General features: G+C 41.6%; 1 protein-coding gene across 13 annotated transcripts in view; it reads left to right on the forward strand.

The window, feature by feature from the left end:
• Positions 1 to 1,459: 1,459 nt before the first annotated feature.
• Positions 1,460 to 22,238, forward strand: part of LOC139367217 (DnaJ heat shock protein family (Hsp40) member B6b) — a 45,151-nt gene continuing 24,372 nt past the window's right edge. For 5 of the 13 annotated variants that reach the window (XM_071105418.1, XM_071105430.1, XM_071105425.1 and 2 more), the window contains exons 1-2: positions 1,460 to 1,619; positions 17,953 to 18,068. In XM_071105418.1, coding sequence (XP_070961519.1) covers positions 18,004 to 18,068 — 65 coding nt within the window. In that variant the 5' untranslated portion in view covers positions 1,460 to 1,619; positions 17,953 to 18,003. Of the gene's footprint in view, positions 1,620 to 13,309; positions 13,550 to 17,952; positions 18,069 to 22,238 lie in introns of those variants that run through there. The other 8 variants (XM_071105419.1, XM_071105429.1, XM_071105424.1 and 5 more) reach the window with 7 other exon arrangements.

Consider the following 22,238-nt stretch of genomic DNA (forward strand, 5'->3'; position numbering starts at 1 on the left):
ATTATAAACTGGTTACAAACTTAATAAGAACAGCAAAATAAATGTTTTGTCATGCCCGTGGTATATGGTCTGATATACAAAGGCTGTCAGCCAATCAGCATTCAGGGCTCAACCACCCAGTTTATAATATCGTTGCGTCTTGCATTAGAACAGCCCTTGGCCATGGTATATTGGCCATATACCACACCCCCTGGGGCCTTATTGCTTAATAGACAATTGAGCATCAAAACCTAGAACAATTTGCCGAAACAAATGAGTAACCATATAGGCCTGATAATCATAACTGCTTAAAACCACTGACAGTATAAACGTGGAAGTGACTCAAGAACTTGTATGGGTTAAATGGAAATTAACAGCCCTTAGCCATGGTATATTGGCCAAACACCACCCTCGGGCCTTATTGCTTAAGAATAACATTATTAAACATAATAGGGCGTTTTCGTACACAGATGAATCTTAGTCCTATAAAACGCAATTTCAAAGGAGATTCTCCATTTAGCATGCTTTTTTTCGGCCAAGACTTAAACTGTGTCCGGGAAACCGGTTCATAGACATGCACTAAAGTCCTATAATCTCTCCCTCTCATGAGAAAATATAATATTGTGCCATAAACGTCCACCCTCATTATCTATTGCGCTCCATATTCTGATCCTATTTTCCTTATAGACCATGTTCACGAAGCTAATTAGATATTGACCGCCACAATGTCCGTAATTAATAGACAATCTATCACTTTCATTGAGACTGCGTCCCTGGCACCTGCAGACGGCCTTGACCGCTTCAGTGTCGTTGTGGGTAATCGTAATATCGAGCTGGTACAATTACAGTTGAACAGTCGGTGAAATCGAAGCAGGCTTGGCTGCTCCGTTTTGGGGTCAATTTCATAAAAATTCAGGAACAGACTAAATTGAATCATTCTAGATTTACTATTATGGGTATTGTAATTTCAATTGGGTTATTTGCCTATTCACTGGATCAAAATAAGGTTTAGGCTACGCATAACCTTAAGATCTATCCAAATAGCACAGGAATTTTTCAATTCTTGCCCATGTAGTTTAGAAAATTCCATTACTTATTCTATGCCATTGAATGAGATTATAATAACACAATTTGCAGACTACATCAGGCTACGTTTGCTCAGCAGATGGCGTGAATTTGCATGATAGAATTGAACCTTTCCAATACTTTCGCATTCCTTCATACACTTCTAGCATTGAAACGCAAACCGGTGTTGAGTAATGTCAATAACCCTTCGAGCAAATTGGCAATTTCCAGAACATTAACAAATTCCAGCGTCACCATTCACAACGGTTCCCAACCCCCCTCTATCTAATGCAGGAAGTGACAGTTGTTCACATGTGCGCAGAGCGCATCAATTGCACAGCTCCTATTGGCATACGGGTGTTTTACAGTCACGAGACTATCCATGTATATATGACATCTGAGAAAGCGTTGCTCTATTCAAACACTGATGAGTTACCACAAGCACGAGCAGAATATCCGGAGACGCAGTTTCCAACTATAGACGGATCGCTGAAAACAAAACCTAGTTCATTGGAATTCACATAGGTCAGTAAACGAGGGCACGGACAAATCTCTTCAGCTGGGGTGGAAGGAAGGTGAGCGCATTTTTCCTCAAATATTTGGACGTTAATGTAGTCGCTGGTGATGGTTAATTTGGGTTCTCGGGGGGGCGAGGTCAACTCACGACCTCGGTGATCTTCAGGTCGGGAAAGTCGAGCTCTAGAAAGATACCAGAGATCGGACTTTGAAATCTGAGTTGGATGACCATTAAAAAAAAATCTCAGTCGGATCTCGTGTTTTTTTTGGAGTTCCAATTTGCCATGAACGCAGTAATTGTGTCAGTGTTAAAATCCGCTGTAGCGTCTCGCTCCTATCAGCGTCGCGAGCCCACGTATACCAGTGTTTCCAATTCCGGTCCTCGAGTACCCCAAACAGCACACATTTCTGTTGTCCCAGACAAAAACACCTGATTCAACAAGTCATTGGCTTGATGACAAGTACATTCAGGTGTCCTTGTCCGGGGCCACACAAAAAATATGTGCTTGGGGTACCCGAGGACTGGAGTTGGGGAAACACTGACCTAAGTGATTCGACCGGAGTTGGGAGCCGTTGTCACTTGACTATATTCTGTTGCAGCTGCGTATTTGAAGCCCTTCAGTCAGGTCAAACGAACTTCATCATAGGTATATAATATTGTTTCAATGGGTGTCATATTAGTTATTGCTTTTGATCTATGTATAGGTAGGTACCTAGCCCTTGATAATGAATCTGTGCCATTACACATACGAGTCATTGGACGAAGGCGTCTTCAGTAAGGGGGAGTTTTGATAAGAGCCCTGATAACAGCATCACGCAGTTCATCGACGCACAATTGGCCCAGCGTCGTCCGGGTTAGGGTAGGGTTTGACCGGGGTAGGCGTCATTGTCAAATAATAGTTTTTGTTCTTAACTAACTTGCCTAGTTAAAGTTTAAATAAATATGGGTTTGGAAGCATAAAGACCTTATCTTTCATATCAGTGAGGAATAAAAGGTTAAATTGATACACACCTTTTGTAGGGTTAGTGTTCCCATATGTCCATATCTCCATGTTACAGTGCGTGTTTAGCTTAACAGAAATAAGAGGGACAGACAGAGGGACCACCAGTGCTAGTTAGCTATTTAGCATGTCAACAGAAGGCCGCCAGAAACCTGTTGTCAATGGAAAAAAGATCCGCTGAAAACTCTGAAGCCGGTTAAAAGTCTACAGTGTATATTTTGCATTTGCGACATTATTTGAATGTGATATGAAAGTAAAGGGCTTCATGTTTCTAGAACCGTATCGCAATTGAGAAATCAATTCACGTTTAGATGGAGTATTTAGCTCCCAGAGACAGTCTCCCTCTGAAAATAACACACAAGGATCTTGGACCTTAAGGAGTAATGGTAGGCTCCTTACGAGTACATCTTGGGCTAATAGGTACCATGCATTTATGCTGAAGGACAGGGCAATGTTTCCCTAACTTAGTTCAATGTTTTCAACCAGACAGTTCCTATGGTATTTGTTTTTGTCAGTGCAGCATTGGCATCAGTAGTATACAATATGCTAATGACACACCTTTGCTATAACATTTCAAGGAGATAGTTTAGACTTATTCTCAAATCTAGAATGACAAAAACACTATCTTCAATATTTACAGTTGAAGTCGGAAGGTTACAGACACCTTAGCCAAAAACATTTAAACTCAGTTTTTCACAATTCCTGACATTTAATCATAGTAAAAATGCCCTGTTTTAGGTGAGTTAGGATCACCACTTTATTTTAAGAATGTGAAATGTCAGAATAATAGCAGAGAGAATGATTTATTTCAGCTTTTATTTCTTTCATCACATTCTCAGTGGGTCAGACATTTACATACACTCAATTAGTATTTGGTAGCATTGCCTTTAAATTGTTTAACTTGGGTCAAACATTTTGGGTAGCCTTCCACAAGCTTCCCACAATAAGTTGGTGCATTTTGATCCATTCCTCCTGACACAGCTGGTGTTACTGAGTCAGGTTTGTAGGCCTCCTTGCTCGCACACACTTTTTCAGTTCTGCTCACAGAAGTCAGGGCTTTGTGATGGCCACACCAATACCTTGACTTTGTTGTCCTTAAGCCATTTTGCCACAACTTTGGAAGTATTCTTGGGGTCATTGTCCATTTGGAAGACCCATTTGCGACCAAGCTTTAACTGATGTCTTGAGATGTTGCTTCAATATAGCCACAATTTCCCCCCTCTTGATGCCATCTATTTTGTGAAGTGCATCAGTCCCTCCTGCAGCTAAGCAGCCCCACAACATGATGCTGCCACCCCCATTCTTCACAGTTGGGATGGCGTTCTTCGGCTGGCCTCCCCCTTTTTCCTCCAAACATAACGATGGTCATAATGGCCAAACGGTTCTATTTTTGTTTCATCAGACCAGAGGACATTTCTCCAAATAGTATGATCTTGCCCCCATGTGCAGTTGCAAACCTTAGTCTGGCTTTTTTATGGCGGTTTTGGAGCAGTAGCTTCTTCCTCGCTGAACGACCTTTCAGGTTGTCAATATAGGACTTGTTTTACTGTGGATATAGATACATTTGTACCTGCTTCCTCCAGCATCTTCACAAGGTCCTTTGCTGTTGTTCTGGGATTGATTTGCACTTTTCGCACCAAAGCACGTTCATTTCTAGGAGACAGAACACATCTCCTTCCTGAGCGGTAGGACGGCTGCGTGGTCCCATGGTGTTTATACTTGCGTACTATTGATTGTACAGATGAACGTGGTACCTTCAGGCGTTTGGAAATTGCTCCCAAGGATGAACCAGACTTGTGGTGATCTACAAAAAAAACATTTCTGAGGTCTTGGCTGATTTCTTTTGATTTTCCCAGGATGTCCAGCAAAGATACAGAGTTTGAAGGTAGGCCTTGAAATACATCCACAGGTACACCTACAATTGACTCAAATTATGTCAATTAGCCTGTCAGAAGCTTCTAAAGCCATGACATCATTTTCTGTAATTTTCCAAGCTGTTTAAAGGCACAGTCAACTTAGTGTATGTAAACCTCTGACCCACTGGAATTGTGATACAGTGAAGTAATCTGTTCGTAAACAATTGTTGGAAAAATTACTTGTGTCATGCACAAGGTAGATGTCCTAACTGACTTGCCAAAACTATAGTTTGTTAACAAGAAATTTGTGGAGTGGTTGAAAAACAAGTTTTAATGACTCCAACCTAAGTCTACGTAAACTTCCAACTTCAACTGTATCAATTGCCATTCTTTGCCACTAAGCATATTACAGAACAATTAAGCATAAAGTATTTTACTGTAAGTAATGAGGCATAGGTGATGCTTCATAAAGAGAGCACAGTAACTATTAATTATGTCATTGAATTACCACCTCAACTGCCACAAGATAGGGCCAACTCTGTCTAGCAGAGGACAGGAGTCCATTAAGATGCCTGAATTCCAGTGGGCTCACAATGACTTTACAGCATGGTGCCACTAATCTGGGGATTGAATGCACATTGTGTTGTTCCCTATGTCACAGAAACCACGTTCTCACTAGATGTCAGTTATGAAAATGAGTTAAATTTCATGTAGCCTACATACAGAAGTTATGCATGAATTAACTTTAATGTCTGATACTGTTTGTAGTTCTATGCATCCCCCTAACAACTCGACCCGATTCTTACCATCAGGCAAATGTGAATCTAAAACAAGTTCGCTAGCCTTTTCCCCGTGCGTTTTACACAAAGGTAGGCAAAGAGTTCTTAGGAAGAGTTAATTATAGTACTTCTCCCTAATTCTAGTGGCTGTCTCATTTCCCCCCTTATCCCTGGCTGTAACTTTTTCACTAGTTGGCAAAGAAGTGAGTCATCATATTTTAGAACCTGCCCTGGGCGATAGGAACCTCTGTTAGTCAGTAGAAGTAGGCTACTCTATCTTTCCTTTACACAGGCATTATTGATGAGGTTTGACTTCTTCATACTGGCCCGTACACACTCGGGTTGCGTAACACATTTGACACAATGGCTATGATACAACTGATATTCTTGTGACGCAACAGAGTTTGTCTGCACCAAAATATTGTCTCCACAAGAGCTGTGTAAACATTTTTGTTCAGACAAATGCTCAGTTCGATCACAACAGTTTTGTCAAATGCGTTCTACATCAGTTGTACCATATGGGTGTGTATGGGGGCGTTAATACTATGGACTCTAGATAGTAGTCTGTAGTTGATCCAGTCAAATAGATTTATAAGTGTACAATAGTTATAAACTGCCTGGAAAAGTTGTGAGGCGCATACCATCGTTAGACATGAGATATTATGCTGGCCCCATGGGTATATTTCCAAACTCAAACACATTTTTTGTCTGATTTTACCACAGTTGGATTTGGCAATTGAATCAAACTGTCTGGGAAGATTTAACATCTTGGCACCCTTGTGTGCTCATTTGTTTTTCTAGTTTTCATAAATCCCCATGAAAGATCTTTTAATTGCTTTCATCAAATATTGTATTCAGAAGCTTCCACCTTGTAATGTATTTTGGCACAGCACTACAGTATAATGCTTAACAAACTGAAAATTTTTGTTTTAGTCTCGGGCAAACCCAGGATCAAATCTCGCAAGATTGGGCCAAATCGGCAAATCGGCCAAAATTGTGATTCGCCAGAAATAATGAGTGACTCAAAAAAACAAAAAACAGTCTACCGGTAGAAATGTTTCTCATAATCCATATCGCTCAGCCTACTGACAAATGTAACCTAACATTTGAATGTTTTGTCTTTCATGAGAGACTATAGCCTAACAAACTGAACGTGTTTTGTGTGAACTTCGTCTGCTTGGCTTACACACTGAGGACAAACGTCTTCAGTGTGCGTCTCTCTCCACTTCTAACCGGGTAGGCTCTGGGGCTAGGTACCTTGTCTGCGACTTCACACTAATAACCCCCCTCAACCTAACCTCTGTACCTCAGCTGTCACTCACACAACTCAGTTACCCTAGCAACCAGCTGAAATGAGAATGCAAGAGTACATTTCCTGCACCATTTGCATGTGCCTTTAAAGTGGATCATACAGCGGTTTAGCAACATTAAATCTTGTTAAAATCTGTTCATGGCCTCCCGGGTGGCGCAGTGGTTAAGGGCGCTGTACTGCAGCGCCAGCTGTGCCATCAGAGTCCCTGGGTTCGTGCCCAGGCTCTGTCGTAACCGGCCGCGACCGGGAGGTCCGTGGGGCGACGCACAATTGGCCTAGCGTCGCCCGGGTTAGGGAGGGCTTGGTCGGTAGGGTCTCATCGCGCACCAGCGACTCCTGTGGCGGGCTGGGCGCAGTGTACGTTAACCAAGGTGGCCAGGTGCACGGTGTTTCCTCCGGCGCATTGGTGCGGCTGGCTTCCGGGTTGGATGTGCACTGTGTTAAGAAGCAGTGCGGCTTGGTTGGGTTGTGTATCGGAGGACGCATGACTTTCAACCTTCGTCTCTCCCGAGCCCGTACGGGAGTTGTAGCGATGAGACAAGATAGTAACTACTACAACAATTGGATACCACGAAATTGGGGTAAAATTTAAAAAATATATATATATATATATATATATAAAAAAAAATCTGTTCATATACTTTTTCAGCTTGTAGTTCGCTATCAAAATGTAACTGTATCATACGTATGATATGTTTCGTATGGTATGGACATCAACAAATTAATACATTCATTTCATATATGTTAACAATTATAATTCGTATTTGTTACAAATTTGAAAAATATACAAAAAATATACAATATGTTACGAATTTGCAAATATACAATATGTTACCAACCACCTTAGGCCTTAAGTAACTATGATGGAAAATTTGTTGTGGAAATTCAACACCAGGGACACCTGAGGTCAATATTAAATGAATCGTCCTTTATTATCAGTGCGCTGGAGAGGTTCCAGCCAACTCAATGCACCATGTACACATGTCGGTCAGGAGCTCCCCCGGGGCAGTCCCGTTAGTTCTCTTATATACTGCTATATTTGCATGATTTACATTATTTAATTATTCATCATTAATACATCATTAACTTTAGTTCCTGCATGTGACTGACCAATACCTCACGAGGCTTCTTCGCTCCAAAGCTGGGACCTTGAAAATGAGATGCCTTTTGGTTCTCAAAACGATATTCTGGGTGAAATTGCTTATAGTGAGGATTCCTCCCAGGCACATTCAATCAGTCACTTGCATGAACACAGACATTGGTTATTAGAAAAGCACAAACATTTTCCATCACATTCCCTCTTTATCGCTCACTCTGATAATTATCATGACATTTTATTAATTTGGTTATTACTTAAACTATCAAAGTAGTAAACAATCCACGCATAAAACCACACACTTTCAAACCCTTCATTCTGGGTTGTACAATCCAATTTGTAAAACCATGGCTTAAGACCTTTGCTTCAAACAGTTACATATGTTTCATTACACAATTTCATTTATGGCTTTTGTCACGAGTGGCATGTTGATGACGGATCGGTATCTCAATGCATTTTTTGTCTAAATTACTATACATTTTGCAGTGTGCAGACCTCCACAATCAACCTGATACCACAAATGAACTATTTTAAACAAGCCTATATCAATTATGGACACGTTTGACCACACCCTCCCTCCCGGCACTTGTTCTTCTGCCACCTCTTTATTTTCTTCAGATAATGATAGTGTTGTTAGAATTAAATATTATTGGATGTAATGTATTTGTATTGTTTTGATGAGTATTTGTATAGTGGCTGTGTAAATGCCCACCTGCCCAGGGGCTACGGGTGCAATTTAGCTTTTGGCTAACTGCGGGAAATTTACAGTTGAAGTTGGAAGTTTACATACACTTAGGTTGGAGTCATTAACTCATCTTTGAACCACTCCACAAATGTCTGGTTAACAAACTATAGTTTTGGCAAGTCTGTGTCATGCACAAAGTAGATGTCCTAAGTAATTTTTCCAACAGTTGTTTACAGATTATTTCACTTATTATTCACTATCACAATTCCAGTGGATCAGAAGTTTACATACACTAAGTTGACTGTGCCTTTAAACAACTTGGAAAATTCCAGAAAATGATGTCATGGCTTTAGAAGCTTCTGATAGGCTAATTGACATCATCTGAGTCAATTGGAGGTGTACCTGTGGATATATTTCAAACTCGGTGGCTCTTTGCTTGACATCAAGGGAAAATCAAAATAAATCAGCCAAGACTTCAGAAAAAAATGTAGACCTCCACAAGTCTGGTTCATCCTTGTGAGCAATTTCCAAATGCCTGAAGGTACCATGTTCATCTGTACAAACAATAGTACACAAGTATAAACACCATGGGACCACGCAACTGTCATACCGCTCAGGAAGGAGACGTGTTCGGTCTCCTAGAGATGAACATACTTTGGTGCGAAAAGTGCAAATCAATCCCAGAACAACAGCAAAGGATTTTGTGAAGATGCTGGAGGAAATGGGTACAAAAGTATCTATATCCACAGTAAAAACGAGTCCTATATTGACATAACTGAAAGGCCACTCGGCAAGGAGGAAGCGACTGCTCTAAAACTGCCATTAAAAAGAAAGACTACGGTTTGCAACTGCACATGGGGACAAAAATCATACTTTTTGGGGAAATGTCCTCTGGTCTGATGACACAATTAGAACTGTAAACTTCTGACCCACTGGGAATGTGATATAGCTGTGATAAAGCTGAAATGTGTAATTCTCTCTCCTATTATCATGACATTTCACATTCTTAAAATAAAGTGGTGATCCTAAGACAGGGAATTTTTACTAGGATTAAATGTCAGGAATTGTGAAAAACTGGACTGTACATTGATGTTGCATTATTGTAATATTAATGTGCATTGTCCCCAATAAATAAATCAATAAATTAACAACCACTTTCTATGTTCATGCAAGTGACAATGTGACTGGGAGGAATCCTCACTGTCAGTATCTGAAATTTGGCAGTACACCAAGAACATTGTTTAGAGAACGGAAGGTGATATCTCAGTTTCAAGGTCTCTGCGCAGAGAGAAGAAGCCTCGTGAGGTATTGGTCGGTCACATGCATGAACCAAACGTTAGTGATATATTAATTGTGAATAATGAATAAGAAAAATCATGCAAATCTGACTTGTCTGTGTAAGCAGTATATACGAGATCTAACTGGACTAACCCGAGGGAGCTCACTTCAGACCGGTACTTTATGCATCTAAGTTTGACTGTGACCTCTCCTTATTAACAGCAAGCTGGAATGATTTGTTTCAATATTGACTTTGAGTGGCCCTGTGTTGAATTTCCACAACATAACCATCTGTCTTATGTAACCATACCAAACGTAACATATTTGGGTGTCCCGGATTACTATGTTACGTCTAGTCTGAGACCAGGCTGTGCCTGCCAATGCATTATTGTCCCAATTCACGTTTTGACAACTGAATGGGAACTTGCCCGCCCATTTGATCGACGCCAAATGCATTTGACTGACAATTAGGAAAAGGGGATACCTGGTCAGTTGCACAACTGAAATCTGTCTTCGCATTTAACCCAAACTCTCTGAATCAAAACTAAAAGATATGCTAACTGTAACAGTGGTTCAGCATAGCTAGCTAGCAAAGAGATTCACATTTCTTGCTTGCTCACCAAATGACACCTGCATACGGTATCTAACTAGTCACACAAAAAAAACGTTATGGCGGGACAAAGTTGGCCACTCGTCCAATGACAACATCCTCCCAGCAGCTAGCTAGCTAACGTTAGGCTCCGTGTATTTAGCTTGCTACATAAATTCGAACTGAAACCGTGCATCCCGAATGGGTGGAGGAACCAAGCAATGTTCCAGGTCAGCTGTGATTTTACAACATTATAGCAATATTTCTTGGACTACCAAGACATGTGTTGGTGAATTATATTAATCATGCATTGAACTGCATCTATCAATTCTGCTAACAATGCCTTACTCTACATCAGCGGTTCCCAAACCCCATGTGGGGTCGGTCACCTGACGTGAAAATGGTGTCGAGGGAGAATTGGCAAAATCCTGAGAACAATGTATACCTTTTTATTTGCATACATGCATACAGTCAAAAGTTTGGAAACACCTTCTCATTCAAGGGTTTCTTTATTTTTTATTATTTTCTACATTGTAGAATAATAGTGAAGACATCAACTATGAAATAACACATGGAATCATGTAGTAACCGAAAGTGTTAAACAAATCAAAATACATTTTAGATTTGAGATTCTTCAAAGTAGCCACCGTTTGCTTTGATGACAGCTTTGCACAACAATTTCACGAGGTAGTCACCTGGAATGCATTTCAATTAACAGGTGGGCCTTGTTAAGTTCATTTGTGGAATTTCTTTCCTTTAATGCATTTGAGCCAATCAGTTGTTGTGACATGGTAGGGGTGGTATACAGAAGATATCCCTATTTTGAAAAAGACCAAGGCTATATTATGTCAAGAACAGCTCAAATAAGCAAAGAAAAATGACAGTCCATTACTTTCAGACATGAAGGTCAGTCAATCTGGAACATTTCAAGAACTTTGAAAGTTTCTTCAAGTACAGTCACAAAAGACATCAAGCGCTATGATGCAACTGGCTCTCATGAGGACCGCCACAGGAAAGGAAGACCCAGAGTTACCTCTGCTGCAGAGGATAAGTTCGAGTTACCAGCCGCAGAAATTGCAGTCCAAATAAATGCTTCAGAGTTCAAGTAACAGACATCTCAACATCAGCTGTTCAGAGGAGACTGCGTGAATCAGGCTTTCATGGTCGAATTATTGCAAAAAAAACACTACTATAGGACACCAATAAGAAGAAGAGACTTGCTTGGGCCAACAAACACGAGCAATTGACATTAGACTGGTATTAATCTGTCCTTTGGTCTGATGAGTCCAAATTTTAGATTTTTGGTCTTTGTGAGATGTAGAGTAGGTGAACGGATGATCTCTGCATGTGTGGTTCCCACTGGGAAGCATGGAGGTGTGATGCTGGTAACGGTCAGTGATTTTATTTCAAATTCAAGGCACACTTAACCAGCATGACTATCCACAGCATTCTGCAGCGATACACCATCCCATCTGGTTTGCGCTTAGTGGGACTATCATTTGTTTTTCAACAGGAAAATTACCCATCAAACCTCCATGCTGTGTAAGGGATATTTGACCAAGAAGGAGAGTGATGCAGCACTCCATCAGATGACCTGGCCTCCACAATTACCTGACCTCAACCCAATTGAGATGGTTTGGGATGAGTTGGACCACAGAGTGAAGGAAAAGCAGCCAACAAGTGCTCAGCATATGTGGGAACTCCTTCAAGACTGTTGGAAAAGCATTCCAGGTGAAGCTGGTTGAGAGAATGCCAAGAGTGTGCAAAGCTGTCATCAAGGGAAAGGGTGGCTACTTTAAAGAATCTAAAATATATTTAGATTTTTTTGCTTACTACATAATTCCATGTGTTATTTCATAGATTTGTCTTTACTATTATTCTACAATGTAGAAAATTGTAAAAATAAAGAAACCCTTGAATGAGTAGGTGTCACACACAGTCAAAAGTTGGATCTCATTATTCTTGAAGAATGTCATTCATTAATGCCTCATGAGCTTTTTTCAACCGTCCTACCCCAACAGCACCCAAAATATAAGCTTTCTTCATCCCCGTTGTTTGTAAACGATGTAATTATAAACAAATACTTGTATAGCCTCGACACCACTCTGTATAGCTGGATAATTGATATTGTGAATAGACGGTACCACAGACTGACTCATTAAACCTAAACTCGGCAACCAAGAACCACTTGGACATCGTCCATTTTTACGATGCTGCGCGATGATCCTCAGCTTGGCAACAAAAATAATAGCAATGGTGGTGGGGCGGCCTGTGGCGCCGTTTCCCCCTACTGCTGATTCTGTATTTATTGTAGGATTGTTGCATTTGACTAAGGTAATGTCTAGGGCATCACTTTATGAACTTGTGACATTATTATAACTCAACTGTTTGGCCATTCATCTAATAACATGGCACATTTGTTTTGCCATCTCTAACAATGCCAAACTAATTGGTCGTGATGACTTGCATTTCCTGTCCATTAGTCAGCAGTCTAGCTCTATGCCTGGCCACTGTACCAGTCCAATACTGTCGAACGAATGGCATTGATCATTGCATTGAGTAGGGATCTGATGCACTGAGGCATTGTGGGATTGATTGACCCACATTCAGAGCTCAGATGTGCACTCTCACAGGGGCACAGGTAGCTAGCTGTCAAACACCGACAATATTCTAATCCATTAGCTAGAACGGACATGAGGGATGAGGGAGACTTGCAGTACATGTGCCTTGAGTCAAGACATTGAGATTGTTGAGAAAGAGTCATGAGATGGGTCAGTGGCCAGGGCAATATCAGAGTAGGAGTGCTGCTCTAGAATCAGTTCTCCTGTCCATGATATCTTATTCACAATGGTCTAAAAGCCAAGACTAATCCTAGATCAGCAGTTAAATTCTGAAACATTTTATGAATATAGGTCCTGTGCTCATCTGTATGTCTATTGAGCATGACTCCTATTCATGATCTAGTTCTATTGGAAGGGTGCGAGGGGGGAAAAACGAGGGAAAGGACCGAGCAAGCGAAGGAAAATGATAAACGAGAGGGAACAGGGACAGCTCTGGGACAGCAACACTGACCAGGCCTGCTAGAAGTTTACCATCACTGTGCCAACCAGGAGGTGCATGAGGCATCATCTGCCTCCTCCCCCCCAAAGAACCACACGCTCACATACACTAACAGAGCAGAAAAGGGCACAGAGGTTATTAATAGCAAACAAACAAACAGGATACAACTGGACTCCCAGTGGAACTGGTAACTGATTGCTCTACAAAGTTGATTTCATTGTTTACTAGTTTGTTTGTGGTTAAGAACATATTACTTGACTAATATCCTTCATGTATCAGTTTGTTTTAAACCTGGGCTTGGGGTCGTATGTTTATGCCGTATTTCTATCTTTGGTAAGTATTGTTTGATATAGTAGACATGGCTATTGGCTTTGAACATGTCTACGACTTTCGTTGGTCGTGTTTTCTCCGTCTATCTTTGAAGAACTTGGGCTGCTCTACGGTTTCAGGTTTAGTTGAGGACCAGGCTGATTTGACCCATAAGTAGTGTGCTGTGGAGTAATGGTGTTTGTTTACCTGGTTTGTGTATCTACTGTAAGCTATGTCAGTTAGTGTAAGACAAGTGAAGTTTGTGTTTTTAAGGTCATTTGAAGGCCATTGTAAACAGCAGAGAGATTCTCCCACTGTCGATTTAATATGTAAACAGATCTGTCTCTCAGGCTGCGTTTACACAGCCAGGCCAATTTTGATATATTTACCACTATTTGGTCTTTTGACAAATCGCATTAGATCTTTTCACATCAGATCTTTTTCAGAGCTGATCTGATCTGAAGTCAAAAGACCAATTAGTGAAAATAATATAATAAACTGGCTGCCTGTGTACATGCAGTGTGTGTTTCTCACTCTCTTTCAGCCAGGATTTAACACTTGGCAGGTTCATAGCTTTTGGAATAACAACATTTTATGGTTTAGTATGGATCGTATGACCGTGACTACAGTGTAGTAGTAATTTACTTTTGATATGCGACAACAGACTAACTGCTACAGTAAGGTACTCAAGGCTAAGTCCTAAATGGCATCCTATTCCCTATATAGTGCACTACGTTTGACCAGAGCCCATTGTTAAAAGTAGTGCACTATATAGGGAATAGGATGCCATTTAGGACATACACTCGAGAGCATAGCGCTTTACTTCAGTTCTGTCCTCACTGCTCTGGCCGTCTACAATTGAGATCTGCTGTCTCGGGGACTTCCATTGGGCTACTTAGAAATAGAAACCCTTACAAAAGACCCATCGTTGAAAAGTTGCCTCTCTGTTAGCCACGTGGCCGTTCAGCAGATACAATGTACTATCGGTAGGTATGCACCTTGAGCTATGCACTTTTTACCTGGTAATCTTGCTCAATAGGACATGTCCTGTTTTGATGACTGGAGTATTGGATCTCTCTCTCAACTTTCTTTGTTTCACAATGCTCCATTTGTACTCTTTTAAACATCTGATGTGATTTCCAAATAAACCGGGAATACCAGGCCTCGGGCAGAGACCTAGTTGCGTTATGACTGTTACTTAGTCATGGATGTTTCATTAAGTGTTGAACAGTGTGAGGCCACAGTAAGGAAATCATGCAGATTTTCTCCCGGTGTTGTGTGAAGGATCTCCTGTTAGACCAGGGGCCGTATGCATCGAGCATTTCGGAGTAGGAGTGCGGATCTAGAATCAGGCCCCTCCCTGTGTAGGTCATCTTAATCTTTGTGATCTGAAGGCAACGCTGAGACACTCGATAAACACAGCTCTTACTCTCTGTTTCCCTTCCTATACCCCCTGTAGCGCCCACTAGGCGCCCTATATACACCCACTAGGTATACTTTGTATGCTCTATACATTCTAGGAAATATCTCATCTGCTGCTACACTAAAAAAAAAAATCTAAATACAACATGTAAAGTGTTGTTCCCATGTTTCATGAGCTGAAATAAAATATCCCAGAAATGTTCCATTCACACAAAGCTTATTTCTCTCAATGTTGTGCACAGATTTGTTTACATCCCTGTTAGTGAGCATTTATCCATTGCCAAGATAATCCATCCACCTCACAGGTGTGGCATATCAAGAAGCTGATTTAAGCAGCATGATCATTACACAGGTGCATCTTGGGCTGGGGACAACAAAACGGCACTCTAAAATCTGCCGTTTTGTCACACAACACAATGCCACAGATATCAAATTTTGAGGGAGTGTGCAATTGGCATGCTGACTGCAGGATGTCTACCAGAGCTGTTACCAGATTATTTAATGTTAATTTCTCTACCATAAGCTGCCACCAACGTCATTTTGGAGAATTTGGCAGTACGTACAACTGGCCTCAAAACCGCAGACCACATGTAACCGTGCCAGCCAAGGACCTCCACATCCAGCTTCTTCGCCTTCATTAGAAACCGTCTCAGGGAAGCTCATCTGTGTGCTCGTTGTCCTCACCAGGGTCATGACCTGACTGCAGTTTAGCGTCGTAACCGACTTCAGTGGGCAAATGCTCACCTTTTGATGACCACTGACGTTGCTGGAGAAGTGTGTTCTTCATGGACGAATCCCAGTTTCAACTGTACCGCCTGATCAAATCCTATGTGAAGAAGATGTGTTGTGCTGCTTGAGGCAAATCGTGGTCACACCAGATACTGACTGATTTTCTTATCCACATCCCTACTTAAAAAAATAAATAATAATCTCTGGTCACAGATGCATATCTGTATTCCCAGTCATGTGAAATCCACAGATTAGAGCCTAATGAATTTATTTTAATTGACTGATTTTCCTTTTTATGAACTGTAACTCAGTAAAATCTTTGAAATTGTTGCAGTTTGCATGTTAAAAGTGAATTTCTAAATATGAAGGCTACATTGAAGCTTTCGGGTGCGTGCGGAATAGCCGCTCGGATTGGAGAAGAGGCAGAGCGCAAGTTAAGCTTTCCTGAATAACTGGGCCTGCCTGGAGCATATGTGACCACATCCTCATTATTATTATTTTTATAGGACGCCTTGGGAGAATAATGATCTGCAACAGACAGCAAGTCTCTGTATCAAAAGTTTTAAAAAATACAGCCAGACTGGCCTGCTAAGGTGTCTTTCTAGACCTTATAAACTGTCGACTAGACCCACAACCGATCCAAATGAAATATTAAAATCACAGGAATTTTGCGCCGCTATTGAAAATGACATTTTCACTGCAGCTGGGAGAAGAATTTTTGTACTCACTTGAAAACAATAATGCAATTATTCATTGTGTTGTAGGCTAGTCTAGGTAGGCTCATTTTGTATTGTCCCTAAACAAGATCAATAGGGGAGCTTTTCGAGCTGCGTGTCTCTTGTCTTCACTATTATTTCATGCGCAATGAGGGACCTGGCCTCTCTGCTGCCTATCAGCTATTCCTATTTATTGTAGTGGATTCATATTAAAAATGGATGCAGCTTTGAATGCGTTTTTTATGTGGTATTATGTTAGTTAGCCTATTGCAGATCTGGACAATCGATCCGCCTTTGCTGGATATACTGTTACACTGGTAGATTATACTGACCTGTGGTATAGTAAAAGTTAGCACACAGAAAAGCATAAGGGAAGTACCAAAACATATAAGGGGACGTACATGCAAGCACATGAGGAAATTTGGCTAGTATGGAAGAAATGCTATAGTAAAATCTAAAAAAGAGATCATGTAAACCATGAGGGGAAATACACTACCCTCCCCTGTGCCTTTTTTTTTTTTTATTAAAAAATAACCACACAAAAAAAGGGATGGACAAACTTCCCCTATTTTGGAGCCCCCCCCTTCCAGTAAATTTTGATCTGTCCCTAATGTTACAACTCTCACATGTTTGGAAAGTGGTCAGACACACACCCACTTTTGCATGAAATCAACCTGTTTTTAAGAGGATTTTAGGAATTTTTCCCATGACAATAGTTGATGTCAGTGATAGACACTGTATGTTAATTGAGTTGTAATTGGACCGTTAATATGTGAAATTAATAAAAGGTGTACAGTGTGACTGGGGTGTCAGTGGGGGTTGAACGTGTGGTACGGGAGTGTTAACACTGTCTGGTGGATCATGCAGATGACTACTGGGGCTGTAAATTGACAGGGGAAGACGACGTCCCATAGAGATCCACTTTAAAGTTTATTCTTTTCAAAGCTGCCTCCCATTGGCCACATTAAGTAGCGAGGAAATGGAAGAGTTGTATGGGATGGAAGTACTGTATATCTGGGCATGTTTCGCCTGGTACTCCAGGCCGTCTATGATATCAGTAAAGAAATGCTTATGGAAAGGGGGTCACTTGGGTGTTTTGGCTGTGGCTTCAGATCTTCATTCGTCCATATGCAATCGTAAATCACACTTTCACTCTTACTTATATTGGCAGGCCAGGGTATCCATTCTACCCCATCAGTATGTAACGTTAGAGCTAATGTTAGCTTAAGTCTTGCCCCCAGCTCGCTCTCCTTTCTTTCTCCTCTTTCTCTTGCGCTCTCTCTTTCTCTCTCTTGCGCTCTCTCTCACTCGCTCTCAAGAGGGCTCTATTTTAAGGGCAGTTGATTACATTGTTTAGTTGTGCCACCCTGTGAAACCCTGCCCCCCCCCCCCCCTTCTATCCTCACCCCACTGGGCCTGGAAGGAGGGAGGGGAGGTTTCTTAGCTGTCACACATGGCTGCCTCTGTCACGGCCCCCACTTTGTTGTGCTTTTCCCCTCATTGAGTTCCTCCACATTGTGTTTGTTTTTTTTAATAAACGGCGCTTTGCTCCCTCTGCAGAGCGACGGCTGAAGACTGCTGTCTAGGAGAAGGAACCAGAGAAAAACAGCCATGACAGAATACTACCAGATCTTAGGGGTCCAGAGAAACGCTTCGGCCGAGGACATTAAAAAAGCGTGAGTACCCGTGTTCGGCATGGCCTCCTTTTTTTAAATATTTTTTTTTTACACGCATGTCGACTTTAGTAGTGTGGGACAATCTCTTTAGGATGTAGTAGACTAATTATAGAAACGGAGGAGAAACGGAGAGAGCGCTAACCGCTAATGCTTTAGAAAGTTTCCACTCTTCTCACTCCGCTTCCCGTAACCTGGCTGAGTACCGCTGTCACAAACCTTCCTGCATGCTCACACACCGGCAGACACACTGAGCAGCCCCGCTCACGCACCGTGACCAAGGTTTCCTATTGTCTTTTGTGAACCGTTACGCGTGTCGTTTTGCCAGTAATGTGTTGTGAATGACGGACACGCGCACCCCTCTTTTTAAAACCGCGGTATGATTGTGAGATGATTATCTGCCCTTTTGTGCTGCTAGGCTTGGGAATCTAAGGTATGCTTTTTTAAATTTATTTTTAGGGATTAAGTTAGTACCGACTCCACTGTGAAGGGAGTGTTTTTCCTCTCTTCTCGTTTTTCAGTTTAAGTGTTGAATACAATGGTAACATAACGTCTGTCACTAAATTAACCGAGAAGTGGTCTTATAAAAAAACAAGCGAACTGTTTTTTCAGTTTCAACGCTGACTAGGTCAATTGTGTACCCCCATCTCTCTGATACACTGGGCTACCCACTTCTAACCCTGCCAATTTCAACTGCTTTACCTCAATCTTGGAACATCTTCGCACTTAATAGACTACCTGTAAAAATATCGTCTGTTACACATATTACTCAAATGTAAATGTGTGCGCTTACTACATCTCGACCTCTACCTCCGGAGGTAGTTCATGACACTCGCCAGACAGTTGTTCCCCTTGAAGCAGGGCAGTGTAAACAGTTGTCTCGTTAAGCTAACACACCTACGGTGTATATGGTAATGGCAGAGCATTGTTTTTGAAAAGGCTACAATTTAATAGACATTTTCCTAATATTTGAATCATGTTTTTATTAAGTTTTAACTTGAAATTGCAGTAACAGCCTGCTACATTTGAATTTTTTGAATTTAACCTTGTATTTAACTAGGCAAGTCCATTAAGAACAAATTCTTAAATGTACCTTGTTAGCTCGGGGATTCGATCTAGCAACCTTTCGTTTACTGGCCGAACGCTCTAACCACTAGGCTACCATTCTGAAATTGACGCTGTAGATGCCGGCTGCACTGAGCCACGTAAAACTATGGGAGCCCATCCCCCATTCCTTATCTGGTAGCAGGCTAACATAACCAACTCCGAACCTTAGTTGTAGCGTATTATGTAGTAATAAACCAGCTGTAAAAATTTTTTTTTTATATTGGTTCTGATGGTGACCAGATTATTATATCAGGTCATATTGTTTAAACATAAAACTCCTGTCCCAGGGAGGATGAAAACCCTTTAGACAGAGACAACTGCAGTTGAACAAAAACGAACAGGGTTGAGATCGCCGTATGCAGGGTTGCATCATGTAGGCCTTTGCATCAGTAATTAAAAATGATACTCATACACCGTCATCACTATTGTCTTGAATGATTTATCCCAGTCAATCATTTAGGATTTAAAAAGGCCGAGGTAGCATAGCCACCCTACGTGTGATTATCAACCACATTCACATTTTCTCCGAACACAAAAACGTTTGCCTTTTTCAGGCTATATATCCATTGCTTAGGCTATAAAAACATGGTGTTACATTTCCCCTGGCCCCTATGGGATCAGAGCGCATGGGCTTCTTTCTCTAGGTTACCTGCAGCTGTGGTAGTTATCTGTAGGCTACAGTTGATCAGACTGTAGCATTTTATTGTGCACGTTGAAAAAAAATGAGTCATTTTATTAAAAAATAATTGGTGGCGGGTATGGGCTTCCATATAAAACAGCTTATCGTGGGGAATTCACCGATTTATCCACGTTTCAGTCGCAATTTGCTTTTACCACATGCAATGATTTGCGTTATATTGATAAATGAAGCCAGTTTTTTTTTTTTATGTAAGGTGTAATTTTTATATTTGTATGAGAGGTTTAATTGTTCATTTTTGGATAGGCTACTGTTATGTGATGAAGACATGCTGTAGTCTGGACATGATTTTGATTTGTTTAATATGGTTTGGTTGCATTATTCAATTGTTTAATGTTTTAGAAGAAAAGTCTGTCATTGTTGAATAGTTTGTTTACTGGATAGTGGCTACTATGATATTTACAGTCAATTTGAGCTGCGGACCAAGAATGTCGCGTTGCCCGCCGCAAGGCAAGAATGTCATGTGAATTGTAAAGTAAAATTATCTTTCGCCATACCGCTCCTCAGACTCTCCTTCATATCTCGTAGTGGGAATAGGGCCTTAGCCGCCTTGGTCATGTAGCCTGTTAATGTCAATTGTACTATACTGACTCTGTTTTACACATCCTTTATTGAGTATTTTTTTTACATCTTTTTGTATTGTTTGTTGGTTTGGCAATGCCACTGTCAGCCAGAGAAATATGCTGGGAAGGATTATCACCACAATAAGCAATGTACTTTGAGTCAAACAGACAGGCCTGGATGAGATCTTTCAGGTCAGGCCACTCCGCAAGGCTCACAAAATCCCCTTGTACCCAGACTTTGAACTACTCCCCTCTGGGTGCAGGCATAGGGCACCCCTTGGCATGAAAAAAGAACTAGACAATAATTTGTGCCAGGTGTGATATCCCTCCTAAATAGCTACGGCTAATGTTCCTATCGACCCAATAAGGCCAGCAGGCTAGTCTCTTTTTATTGGTGTGTAACTGTTATGACAGTTGTATTGTCAATTTGTTTTGTATTTAAACCTCACTTTAAATGTGTACATGACACTGCAACAACATTTCCCCATGGGGACAAAGTCAGTCAAGTAAAGTAACAAGAAAACCCCTGTTTACACCTCTCTGTGACAGTTAGTTACAGGATGAAGTAGTTTGCAGACAGAAGCGCTTCTGAAAAATGCACAGGAAAAGCACTTAAGTATTTGTAGCTGTATTTTCTCATGCAGGCCCGGTCCTGGCTGTTCTGCCACCCACTGATTATCATGTCAATTTAGCCCACGGTCGAAACCAATGATGTATGCTATATACTCAAAAGAATGTGGACACCCCTTCAAATGAGTGGTTTTGGCTATTTCAGCCACACCCGTTGCTGACAGATGTATAAAATCGAGCACATAGCCATGCAATCTCCATAGACCAACATTGCCAGTAGAATGGCCTTACTGAAGAGCTCAGTGACTTTCAACATGCCACTATCATAGGATGCCACCTTTCCAACAAGTCAGTAAGTCAAATTTCTGCCCAGCTAGAGCTACCCCGGTCAACTGTTAGTGCTGTTATTGTGAAGTGCAAAGGTCTTGGAGCAAAAACGACTCGGCTGCAAAGTGGTAGGCCACACAAACTCACAGAACCGGACCTCTGAGTGCTGAAGTGCATAGCGCGTAGAAATCACCCGTCCTCGGTTGCAACGCTCACTACCCACTTCCAAACGGCCTCTGGAAGCAACGTCAGGGAGTGTCATGATATGGATTTCCATGTCCCAGCAGCCAAACACCAACCTAAGATCAGTGGAAGCGCATCTCTGTCGTGATGAGTCACTCTTCACCATCTTGCAGTCCAACGGACAAATCTGGGTTTGGCAGATGCCAGGAGAGCACTAGCTGCCTGACTGCATAGTGCCCAACTGTACATTTTGGTGGAGGAGGAATAATAGTCTGGGGCTGTTTTTCATGGTTCAGGCTAAGCCCCTTATTTCCAGTGAAGGGAAATCTTAACACTACAGCATACAATGACATTCTAGACGATTCTGTGCTTCCAACTTTGTGGCCACAGTTTTGGGGAAGGCCCGTTCCTGTTTCAGCATGACAATGCCCCGTGCAAAAAGCGAGGTCCGTACAGAAATGGTTTGTCGAGATCGGTGTGGAAGAACTTGACTGGCCTGCACAGAGCCCTGACCTCAACCCCATTGAACTCCTTTGGGATGAATTGGAACACCGACTGCGAGCCAGGTCTAATTGCCCAACGTCAGTGCCCAATCCTACTAATGCTCTCGTGGCTGAATGGAAGCAAGTCCCCGCAGCAATGTTCCAACATCTAGTGGAAAGCTTTCCCAGAAGAGTGGAGGGTGTAATAGCAGCAAAGGGGGGTCCAACTCCATATTAATGCCTG

This window comes from Oncorhynchus clarkii, chromosome 15, assembly GCF_045791955.1.
Source record: "Oncorhynchus clarkii lewisi isolate Uvic-CL-2024 chromosome 15, UVic_Ocla_1.0, whole genome shotgun sequence".
Classification (NCBI taxonomy): Eukaryota; Metazoa; Chordata; class Actinopteri; order Salmoniformes; family Salmonidae; genus Oncorhynchus; species Oncorhynchus clarkii.